Here is a 12,254-nt window from a genome sequence, read left to right on the forward strand (position 1 = left end):
TAAAATGTGGACGAGCAGCATGTCTCATTTGTTGTATTGGCCATGCTGGCAGATCGGAGAAGATCATTATGAATCTAGGGTGTGGGGTTCTAATTGCCAAAGTTAGCCCCGTGTCCCCCTTCCGGGGTCATGGGAATGCTGTGCCTGAAAATAAGAGTGGCATCTGAGAATTGGGCACAAGCAGCCACATCTGTGCCCTACTGTTCAGCACTTAGGAGAATACGCTATAGGAAAAGGATGTACTTTTTGCATCAGTTTTGTAATGTCTGATTTCTTCAATTCTTTATGCTGCATTACAGTGCCAGGTGGTGCCATTTAGCCAGAGTGGCTAGTGTTTATGTGGAGCTTCTGTGAGGAGAGAACGCGTAAGCTAACTGGATTTCTTTTCCGTGTTACTGGCAGATCTTAATTCAGTCCATAAAACTCAGTAACCCTTAGATTTTCATTGGTAATTCTTGACTGCATGATGAGTCCCCCCGCCCCGAATATATTTACTATATTAAAAATGAATTTGGGTCATTCAGGAGGCTTTCTATTATACTTTCCCTCCCTCCCTCCCTCCATCCCCTCCCTCCCTCCCTTCCTCCCTTCCTCCCTCCCTCCTTCCCTCCCTCTCTTCCTTTCTTCTCCTTCCTTCTTCCTCCATCCGTTCCTTCCTCTCCTTTAAATAAAGGGCAATCTTGTAGTTATCCTCAGGACAAGGTTCTGATGTTACTGGAAGGCTACCCAGAGATGGTCCCAGTTAACAGAAAACATTCACCAGGACAGGTCCCCGAGGCCTGAAGGGCACCCCAAAAGGCCAGGAGCACACTGGACTCTTAGGGAGATCTCTGTGAGGAGGTTAGATGCCTTCAGGCCAGGTCCAGGACTCAGGCGTGGGCCCTGGAACTGGACAGATTGGCTCCAGTCTTAGCAATGCCACTGCTTCGGCTGAGCGTGCAGCCTGTCTGACCCTCAGTTTCTTCATCCTTGGGAAGTTGATTGTAAAATGTAAAGGCGAGGCATGTTGAGTTGAAATATGCTTTCATTTTAAATGAAAGCAAATTAGGTTTTTGTATCTTTTCTAACTTTCTTTGTTCTTTCCTAAAAATTTAGCATAGTTAATGTACTTAAGGAGTACTTGATGCTAGAAGAGCTATTTAAGGTAACAATTTAGATGAAATTAAATGTCGTAGAGGTTCCATCCAGTGACTTTCAGAGAACTTAAAAAAAAGAAAGCCTGTTAATTGGTCATTGAAATCCTATGTGTGTTGTTCAGAAATAAAATAGAATCCCCTCCTCTTCTCTGTCTTTCTCTCTTCTCAATTCTTCTTTCTCTTTCTTAACCAGAAGAGTGGGGTGAAGAATTTATGGGTGGAGTTAGGAGCCAGGGAGGTAAGGCAGCCGCTTGGAGCGAAGCATGAGGCCCCAGGCCAGCGGCTCAGCATCTGCAGGCTGACTGGCCTGGGGCCCGAGGGCACAGGGGGCAGGTCAAGGCTCTTGCTCCCATCCCGCCATCTCGCCCAGATGCCGTCTGCCCAGGGTCACCCCGTGGAGCATCTCCGGGGTTGGGGCAGTCTCCTGAGTGCTCCCGGGCCCTCGCCTTCACCTGGGCGGCTCTGATTGCCTTCTTGGGAAGGAGTTGGCCTTTGTGTTTACTGTCTGCTGTGCAGTTTGTCTCTTTCATCATTAGTTAGTTCTGTCATCAGGCATTTTATTATATTCCAGTTTAGCCTTTACATATATTTTAGTCTAAGGACTTTCTTTAAAGGTTTTATTTTGTTTTGTTGGGTTAATTTTACTTGATGTATCACATTTTATATTGCCTTAATTGACACTTTGAGCTCTTAGTACTTTATCTCGTCTCTTTTTTCTTTTGCTTCTTTCTCTTTTAAGTTTCTTTTTCATGGTTTAAAAACTTAGAGGAAAATCCTATACTCAAGTTGAGAGGCTTGATGCTTTTCTCTCTGCCACCATTGGGCCCTTGACCCTAACAGCTTCTTATAGTTTTTATAATGGCAGCCTGGATCTTTAGAATTGCAGTACATCACAAACGTCCTGTGCCAGGACAGTCTCTCTCGCTTCCCATCCATTAGTTTTGATTCCTTATTAAAAAAACCTTTTGAGCATATAAAATATAAGGATATCTTTCAATACCTTTTACTCTTCTTCTAAAAGATTATAGTATGACATTTTGGCTTGAGTCCCTGAAAACAAATCTGATTAATTTTCATGACCTAAGCCTCAAGGTCGATTTTCCCCAGTGTGAGGAGAATCTTCACGAACTTATCCCATCTGAAGTGTCTGTCTGATTGAGGACTCCCTCCCGTGGTCCAGACCTTCACTGACCATATTCTCATCACATGTAGTTCCTTTTCAAACTGCCTTTCTTTTGAGGACTTAGACCCTTAGGCTGATGCTAATCAGTGTTTAACTGCATTCTGTTTTGCAATAAATCAGGACAGCTAGCTGGATTTCTAATAAGTTCTGGCCCTTGGCTTGTTTAAAAAGCTTGTACTCTTTCTCGCCAAAAAGAACTCGTTATCTCTGTGCTGTGTCTTAGGTGGAATGAGTTCGTGCCCCTCCATTTTAGGTACTGCTATGTAGCCCTTTGTCGTAGACTCTCAGAGTCAGAAGCTGACTACGAACCCTTCCATAAAGGGATTGGAATGTCCTTAGCACGTCCCTCCATATAACATGTCTGCTCTGAAGACAGCGTTTGAGTTCTCGGAGTTCTCATCAAGATGGCCTGTGCTTTGACCACATTGGGGGCAACTACAGCACTTCAGAGCCTGGTCTAGCGGTGGTGACCTCATGTCACTAAGCTATGGACCCTGAGCACGTCCAGCTGCCCACCAGTGTGACTCCGCTGTCATGCTAAAATGTGAAGTGGGACTAGAGCTGGTGGAGGGACAGCGGCCCTTCACACTGATAGTACCGTCCCCAGAAAAATGTGCTGCTTCCAAGGTTGTAAGGGCTGGTCTTGCTTCAGGAGAATGTGTCTTTGTATCTCGGTCACACCAGCAATGATGGGAGATAAGACTGAGGAAATGAAAGAACTTGGTGAGGAGGGAGGAGGGGAAGTATAGAGATGTACTAGTTTTGAAAACTTGCTAAGTCTCTATTTTGGTGGCACGTTGGTCCTATTTTACTGAGCTTCATAGGTCTTTCATCATAAAGATAGAATCTCTGTGGGGTTTTCTTAAATGAGTTAATGAGAAAAGCACTTTAGAGTAGTGCCTGGCGCATTGTAAGGGCTGTATATGTGTGTCGTCGTCGTCCCTGTTACTTGCGCTCTTTAGTTAAATCGATCTGCTAAAATTGATAAGGAACATACCTGACCAGGCACCAGGAAAACAAAATAGGACACACTTCCTCCTCTGAGCTTAAGGGATCGTTGGGGAAAGACGTACACTCACACACACACTCAGGTACACACGCACAGCTTTGGTTTTGGTTCCTTGCGGTAGTGCGACGCCATGTTTGGTGTATTTTAAATATCCCTTGTGTGGGGTCCACCGTGTGACATGTAGGTGGCGCGATCCAGTCTGTGTTGGCCAGGAAAGGCTTCCCCCAATGCGTGACGGCAGTAGATGGAACGGGGACAGGAATGGAGGTGGAGGAGATAGGTGGACCCATTAGGGAGTAGTTCTCTGTGTGTCTGCAGCGTAAAGGGTGGGTGGAGGGTTTGGGGTGTGAGAAAAGTAGAAGAACACTGTTGCCAGTTGCAAAAGTTGGCAGAAAGCCTTATATGCCAGTGCAGCCCTCAGACGTTATTACCCATGGGCTTGGACTTCAGGCAGAACAGCGCAGTCGGCGTTACGCGTTAGCTGGTCACTGCGGTGACGTGGGGAGCGTGGGTGGGTTTGGGTTTGGGTTTGGGTTCTGGTGGCTGCACCATGTCCCTGAAATAGGAAATGTGGGAGGCTGAGCAGGCTCAGGAGAGCAGTGGGGGCAGACACGATTTCTCCAGAGTGGAGGCCATGCAGGGCCAGAGTGAGAAGGCCTTCCCCGCACACTCCTGGTCTCTCTCGGGATCCTGGCCGGCAGGTCACCGCGCCGGGGCCCCATCGCCTACCCCCGGGAGCAGCCACCACGGCAGCTGGTGGAGGTTCCGTATCTGTGCCAGGCCTCTCCGAGGCCTCATTCTCAACACTGTACCGTCAGCTCAAGGGATGTTTCTTATTAGTAACATTCTCTTACCCCCAATGGGAAGAGCTGCCCTGTTTGGGCTCTGACATTAGAAAAGACTAGCTTTGAACCGGAGAGGTTTAAATCATGACAAAGGAGGTGAACTGTGTGCCCTTTCCCCAGTGGCCTGACAGGGGGTCACCCTGCCTTTGGGTCCCGAGGGTGACGAGGCAGCAGTTGTGACGGGTGAGGTGGGAGACGACACCTGCCTGGACTAGAGCAGTGGTCCTGGGCTTGGAGAGGAGTGGCCTTTGGGGTTGTCTGCTAGTTCTTCCAGCATGTGTCGGGGACTGTGGATAAAGGACCTTCCTTGTCCTCGTGTTGCTTAGAGAAAATGATCTGTGAGGTTCTGTCTCTGAGTCTGCAGTTGATTCGGCCCGAGCGGGTCTGAGCCACACCTGAAGATTTGTTCCCAGACGTTCAAGAATACGTTCCCAGCTGCTGTCTTCCAGTGTGAGTGCATCCTGGCTGCTCGTGTCATACACTGCCAAGGTCTTTGTCCACTATCTCAGTTAAACCTCCTGACGAATCTTGGAGGAAGATAGAACTACTAACCTCATTTTACAGATGAGGAAACAGAGGCTCTGGGAAATGGAGTGGCTTGTCCAGGCTCCCAGATAGACAAGGTTCTACTTGACAGAACTTGAACTAAGATGTGTCTGACCCACATCAGTGCTCTAACCACACCATTCTGTATTACACCTCATTTGTTAGACATTCTGACTTTGGGGGCGCCTGGGTGGCACAGCGGTTAAGCGTCTGCCTTCGGCTCAGGGCGTGATCCTGGCGTTATGGGATCGAGCCCCACATCAGGCTCCTCTGCTATGAGCCTGCTTCTTCCTCTCCCACTCCCCCTGCTTGTGTTCCCTCTCTCGCTGGCTGTCTCTCTCTCTGTCAAATAAATAAATAAAATCTTAAAAAAAAAAAAAAAGAAATTCTGACTTTGGCACTTTGGCTTTTTTGGGACAATCAGTTTTAATATAACACTTAGTTGAAAATGCAGATGAGCTTGTTGCAAAACAGTAGCAAAGGCAATTTAATAATTAAAGTAACTTTATCTTGTCCTTGATTGTAATGTCTTTGGGCGGACACCGAGGATTTTGTAGCTTTTTTGACTTCTTGACGTGTTTTTGATTTGTGTATTGATGTCATGAGAAGATGTCAGCATGGAAATGCTTAGCTATCTCTGAGCAACGTTAATAGTGCAAGGTCTAATGAGTTTAGAAATCTTTCAGTAATCAGATCTGGGATGAGTGCTTCCCTTGGCTACAGGCTTTTTTTCCCTAAGCATTTGGAGAGGTCTTGTCTGACTTCTAGCAGCCTTGGACGTTCCACATAGTTCATTCATGGGAAGGGCAGATGGAAAATCATTAGCACTTCTCTCCTTCAGCAAATTGATATTTCATCAAACCTGGGCTCTGGTGGCTTTAAGACAGTAAGCCTTTTTACTCCTATAGGATAGTTCACACAGGGTGCAGTAACCCCACTAAATTAAATTGTGGACTTCGCTCTGGTGCAGAGAGGTCACCGTGAAAAGCACTGGCTGCCGACTTTCTTTACCTGGCAGTGGTTCAACTCTGTGACAGGCCTACCTCTGATTTAAACAAATTTGAGAAATATGTAAAGTTTTGGAAGCAGTTTTGCACTGATTTGATAAAAGAAACCACAAAACACTGCAGCGCAGGTGTTGAGAATGTTTGAAAGCTGATTGAGGGAAGCAGATGGCTTTAGTCAGTGGCATCCAGCCAAAAGAGCAGGTGCTGGTCATGTGACCGCTGGTTACCAGGGTAATCTGATTGCTCTTGGCGTGCAGATGAAAGGAAAGGGGCCCAGCGTTCAGCTGTAGTATTGTATAATTTGTGGCAGTTAGAGCGGAAATAAATGCTGGAAATGGAGCCTCATAGTAGGGGAGACTTCTGTCCATGTGTAGCATAAACACTAGGACAGTTGGATGAGGAACTGTTGTATGGATTTTTTTTTTTAATTTAAAAAATATTATTCTTTCCATGGATCTTTTGGGGACTTAAAGTTTTTAGGACATTGCCTTTTAAAAAAATTTTAAAAAGAACTCTTTAAACCTAGCTGCTGTTTGCTATAATCTTGAATTCTTGTAAGTTACTTCCTTATGTGGCTATTTACTATGGTAAAATGTTCACAAAATAAAAACCAGCTCTGAGTATTTAGAAATAACTAGTTTAGGATTACCAAATATTTTATTTACTCATGACAAAAATACATTTTAGGTGGGTGATGGGTCCTTTATTATACCTACATACTTTCGAAGTATTTTACGTGACGTGCTTTATTGAAATAAAAGCATAGAGATGCCTTGGTGTCTTTTGTAGTAGCTGAGGCTGAAAAAAATGCTGTTTAATGCATCCTGTCAGCATACTTTTCTGGAATTTATAAACTTCAATAAATAAACTTTTTAAAGGTTTTTGAAATACATCTTTTTTTCAAATTCGTTAGAATTTTAGGCTTTCTGGAAATAGTACATATAATCATTACCGAGGTTAGATGAATTTAAATGTTGGATGACATGATAATGTTAGAAAACCCTGGGACTGGTTTGGAAATTGGAATGGAAGGTAGCATTAAATGTACATTCTAAAAGAATGTCAAATAAAGGTTCTAAAGGTAATGGTAAACTTATATTTAAAAAAATTTTTTTTCTTAGAGTTCATTCATGTCTTTTGACTTATGTAACATTCAAATCCTATTAACTTTTGACAGAAACATAGTATGGAACGTGCACTTTAATTATTGGGGTCGCTTTGCTATATTTTTGTATTTCAGAGACCTAGCTTTTGAAAGAGAGGCTATTGTGACTACGTCAAAAAAAAAAAAAAAAAAGGGCTAGCACCAAAATAAAGCTTATTTTAAATGAAGACAGCATTAAGTAAAATTATGTAGAACAGGAAATTGCCGTATATTCTGTTATATTTTAAAATGCTGTCATTGAATAATAATGTAGCTGGATGACATAATAGAGGACACCTAGTAGTGTTGGTTATGAAAAGAACTTAAATAGTATTTCAAACTCTCTGCGAGGGACACAAAGAGATGATCATTATAGTCTAGTTTCCCTTGACATTGAAAAAAAAAAACAACCATTCTGCACCTTAAAAACTTGATAGCAAAACTACTTCTTGATCTGATTTTTCATTATGGCTTGGTGTATTGGCAGGGATTTTGCATTGTCTAGGAGAACAAATGTATTCCACGTGGTGTTAGGAGTTTTTGCATGAAATTTCTTTTTAATTAGGTCAGATATTTGCCAGAGGTCATCAGTGTGGGGTTTTGCCATAGAAACTTAATCGAGAGTGCCATTTAACTATAAGTGGCCAACATGCATCGATTTATCAGTTGTCATTGATACTTTCGGGATATTAATGTGGGAAATATAAGGCATGGGGCATGTGGAAAACCTCATTAAAAAGTGAACACTAAGTGATCCACTTTGAATTCTAGTAATAAGAAACCTGATTCAGAAGCAAGTGCTTTGAAGAAAAAGGTCAACAAGGGAAAAACAGAAGGTTCTGAAAATTCAGACTTAGACAAAACGCCCCCACCGTCTCCTCCTCCTGAAGAAGATGAGGACCCAGGTGTTCAGGTAATACCGTCATTCTGATCTCGAGCCTTGGTTATTTAGCATGGGTAACTTTAGCCGCCTATCAAGTACACTAGACCTCCCCTGTCTTTGTTATACAGCTGATTTAAAGGTGGCTTTATTGTTGCCTGGAACACTATATCCATAATGTAAGAGCTGGGGACCAGCACGAAATTAAACCCCTGACTTCTTGGTTTTGTCATCTTTGACCCTGTGATAAATAAAACTGAGAATCTTCATTTCCTTCTGTAAATGTGTCTTTTGATATTGATGTATATATTAGTGTCAACATATTGTTGACGTATTGGTTCATGTAAAGCTGCCTTCACATTTCTGATTTTGTCTGGAGTTTGGTTGCTTGTCAATTCTTTTGCAGAACAAAAAACCAACATGTCATCTGTAGCTTGTCTTAAGGTTTCTGACATTTGATGGCCGGAGTTGAGATGTATAGTCATGTAATAATAACGTTTCTGGATGACAGTGGTGCAGAACTTTTCAGTGTTAGATTCTCCTGACTTTTGGAGAATTTTGTAGGAAGCAGTTGAAGAACTGAAATAAACATTAGGAATTTAGATTCTTGTGTGTAAAGCACACTGCCTTCACTGATTGGACTATAAGGTAAGAGGCCCTTCCACGTGACCGTTAAAAATTATTTCCTTGTTACAGTCTCTGGAAGCATGCCAATATGTTCCACTGGGATGGCTAAGAATGTCACTTCAGTGAATGACATCTGAGTTATCAAGGAGCAGTTACTGGGGAGACCTGCTTGAATCAGAAGTCAGCCCCTAACAGCCCGCTTACCTTTTTCTGAGTGTTCGGTCCACACTAAGTACTTGCTCCCTATACCTCTACCAATTTGCTTAAAAGTCAGGGGGAAAAAAAAGTGCCATTTGCAGCTGTCTTAAGAATTTCAAATAGGTTTGGTTTTTGTTTTGTTTGTTTGTTTTAAAGATTTTATTTTTAAATGATCTCTGCACCCAACGTGGAGCCCGAACCCACAATCCTGAGATCAAGAGTCACATGCTCTTCGGCTGAGCCAGCCAGGTGCCCGTTTGTTTGTTTTTTAGTAGAACTCCCTGATGTCTATAATGTCATGGAATGGCTTAAGCTAAGAGGGCCCGAAAGGGAGAGGAAAGATAGAGTACATGTGAATGAATGTGGTTTGGTTTGGTTTGGTTCCATAACTAACTTGTGATGCCTCTGGCCGTTAGGTGAATTTTGTTATTTCCTTTTACAAGTTACTGAAAAGATAGGAAAGGTAAGTAGACATCTTTTTTTTAATTGCTTAGGGACTTTTAAACTAAAGTATTTAAATGATTTTAAATTTTATTTTATGCACAAACCCTGTTTTTCCTGCATCGTGTTTGCTTAAACTAGGGCCTTTATGGCAGTAGTATTTGGACAACATTAAACAGATTTTTTCACACAGGTCAAGAAAATTCCATTGTTCCCTCACAAATAATGCTGCTGTTTCTTAAAAGTATTTGTATTAATAGAAACTCACTTGGACTTTATGAAATACTATTTTTTTTCCTTCTGCATTTCAGTTATAGAAGGAGGCTAATCTATTCAAGTGAACATCAGTGCATCCTTTCTAATTAGCTAGTGCATAACTGTTATGGGTTCAGTAGCTCATACAAACAACCACGCAAGGAGATCTGACTTTGCAGGCAGGTCTTCTCTGTGTCCCTGACACAGGAAGTGATGCTGACTGCTGTTTGTTGTTTCTTCCTGTAGCACATGCATAAAGGGCTTACAGTTCTTGAATTCTGTGATTGATTTGTTTAAACTAGTAAATGCCATATAATGTAAACTCGAAATTGTATCTCAAAGTATTACAACAGAGAGATAGTGGAAACATGTTTAAATCTTCTCTTTGGTATAGCCGTGTTAATTATATGCAACTTTTCTAAAGCAATCCAAGTTTAGCAAGTTGACCTGTTATTTTAGTATCAGTTCAGAAGTTTTGAGTTATGGTTTATTTTATTGTATTTTATTTTGAGATTTTATTTATTTGAGAGAGAGTGAGAGAATGAGCTGGGGGAGGGGCGGAGGGAAAGAGAGAAGCAGGCTCCCCATTGAGCAGGGAGCCTAATGGGGGACTCCATCCAAAGCCTCTGAGACCATGACCTGAGCTGAAGGCAGACACTTAACCGACTGAGCCACCCAGGCCCCCCTTGAGTTACGGTTTAAGTGGAATGCTTACACTTTGTTCTGTTTCACAAAAATCTTTCAAATAATAATAGTTTAACAGACCATGATAGAAGTGTATTATGTAATAAATTTTATGTAGGGAAATTGTAAAAGGAATCTCAATACCGCAAGTAAATGAACTTTGATCAGTTATTATTTAGAAGGCAGAAAGCCATAATAATGTTAAATTTTCAGGAAAAATTGAATTCTAATTGTATTTTGGGGGTTTTTTGCTCCTATGAAATGACCTTGTACCCACTGCTGACTAACCTCATCACTGTTGCATAGATTTGTAACGCCAAATTGATGTGAGGACAAACTTCCATACTCCATAATTTAAAAAGTTATATCCACCAATCATAAATTTCTGTTCAAAAAAAAGAGAAGCTTCCTGTTTTATGTACTGTAACATTTCTTCAGTAGTGAGATTTAGTGTAGAGTGGGTTTGTCTTAGACTATGTCTGAGGGTGTTTAGTTACTGGGCTGGGACAGATACTGGGACATGGCCCCAGCCAGGGAAACCCGAGGGAACATCACAGATACATCACTGGGAGCACATTCCTCCTAATGGTAGTGACAGCGAAGATGAAAATACAGATTAGTCCCGGGGCGCCTGGGTGGTGCAGTCATTAAGCGTCTGCCTTTGGCTCAGGGATCGAGCCCCACATCAGGCTCCCCCGCTGGGAGCCTGCTTCTTCCTCTCCCACTCCCCCTGCTTGTGTTCGCTCTCTCGCTGGCTGTCTCTCTCGGTGTCAACTAAATAAATAAAATCTTTTAAAAAAAATACAGATTAGTCCCTTTCAGTGTGGTTAAATTGATATATTAAATGAAATACAGATAATATGCTGAATTTCACAAAATTAAAATATTGTTCCTGATAACAGCCTTTTGTATCTTAAAGAAATTGACAGTTGAGAAGTGAGGGATGGTTAAATGGGCACAGGAGCAGGAGTTATTCTAGATCAGCTTTAGGAAGAGAGAAGGGAAGCTGTGCTAGGTAGCCTGGTCTTGTAGCCTCAGTGCTTTCTGATTTTTTTGGAGGGGGGGTTAAGGTGGAGCTAATTAATAACGACTTTAATCCTACTAATTTCATTTGGCACTCGTATGTACCGTGCACCATTCTAAATGCTTTAAATGAATTCCGTTTCGTGATCTAATTCCCTTATGTGATCTTCACGGTATACTTAGGAGGTAGCTAACTGTCATTAAACCCATTCTGCAGACCAGGAAGCTGAGGTCCACAAGATAGCATGTCCAAGGTCACATAGTGAGAACCTGAGCTAATTTAAGCAGTCAGCCCTCAACTCCAGGGCCCACAAGGTCAAACCGCCCGAAGTGGCGTGGGGAAGGGTCACCAGTGGCAGAACCCCTGCTGGTTTCTGCCTTACCCTGACCTGGAGCTGGTTCTGGGCAGGGCTGACAAGGAGAGTCAGAGGAGGAACCTCAGGTCCACGCTGCTGCTCCGGCTGGTCTAAGCTGCTAGGAAGCCTGTTAATAAGATGTTATCTATCCCACATACCTTGAGCTAGAAAGGTGCTTTGCACCTCTGCAGGCACAACGGTGTGGGACTAAGAGCTCACAGTCTCCAGCATCTCATCTGATGGTCATATTATACCAAGTTTGTGTTGTGAGCTGCCTCACATCCCCTCTTGAGAGCAGAGACTCTGAGCAGAAATGTCATAAAACAAAACTCAACCCGTCTTACCCTCTGAGACAAGGTGCTGGCTTCCTTGGTCTTGACTTGAGCCACAAATGTCCTTGCTTGTTCTTCCTCAGCTCTGCATGGTGGGGTGACTGGCCTTTCTGCCTTGTTGACCAATTTTAAAATTCAGAGTCTCTTTAAAAAGGTTTATTTTGTAATTCTTAGAAAAAAGTTCACTAGTGTTACTTTTCTCAGTATTTTTATTCATTTGTGTGCTTCATGAACTCACAAGTTTTAATCTTACACTTACCAGTGATTTAAAAGTTACACATGTCATTTTATAGTTACGTTAGGTTTTGTCGAACACACATATTACTGATGAAAGTTTATTTCTCCTCATTTTTAATTAACTGACAAATCTAACTCTTCATCAGAAAGGTCTACCAATACAGAACTATTTTGAACAAAAAGTGGAAAACTCCTCCTCCATTCACTTCACTCCCTAGAATTAATAGCTATTTACAATTTGTTGTGTGTCTTTTCAGGTTTTTTTTATGATTGAAAACGTATACGTTCATTTTTTAGGACATACTCATTGAGTCCTAGAGAAGTAAACAAAACAGCGTCCTTGTCTTGAGT

General features: G+C 42.3%; 1 protein-coding gene across 3 annotated transcripts in view; it reads left to right on the forward strand.

Moving 5' to 3' along the window:
* Nucleotides 1-12,254, forward strand: part of CHD7 (chromodomain helicase DNA binding protein 7) — a 189,096-nt gene that overhangs the window by 107,227 nt on the left and 69,615 nt on the right. For all 3 annotated transcript variants that reach the window (XM_026516429.4, XM_026516431.4, XM_057307689.1), the window contains one exon: nucleotides 7,642-7,783. In XM_026516429.4, coding sequence (XP_026372214.1) covers nucleotides 7,642-7,783 — 142 coding nt within the window. The remainder of the gene's footprint in view (nucleotides 1-7,641; nucleotides 7,784-12,254) is intronic.

Source organism: Ursus arctos, unplaced genomic scaffold, assembly GCF_023065955.2.
Source record: "Ursus arctos isolate Adak ecotype North America unplaced genomic scaffold, UrsArc2.0 scaffold_6, whole genome shotgun sequence".
In the NCBI taxonomy this organism is placed as follows: domain Eukaryota; kingdom Metazoa; phylum Chordata; class Mammalia; order Carnivora; family Ursidae; genus Ursus; species Ursus arctos.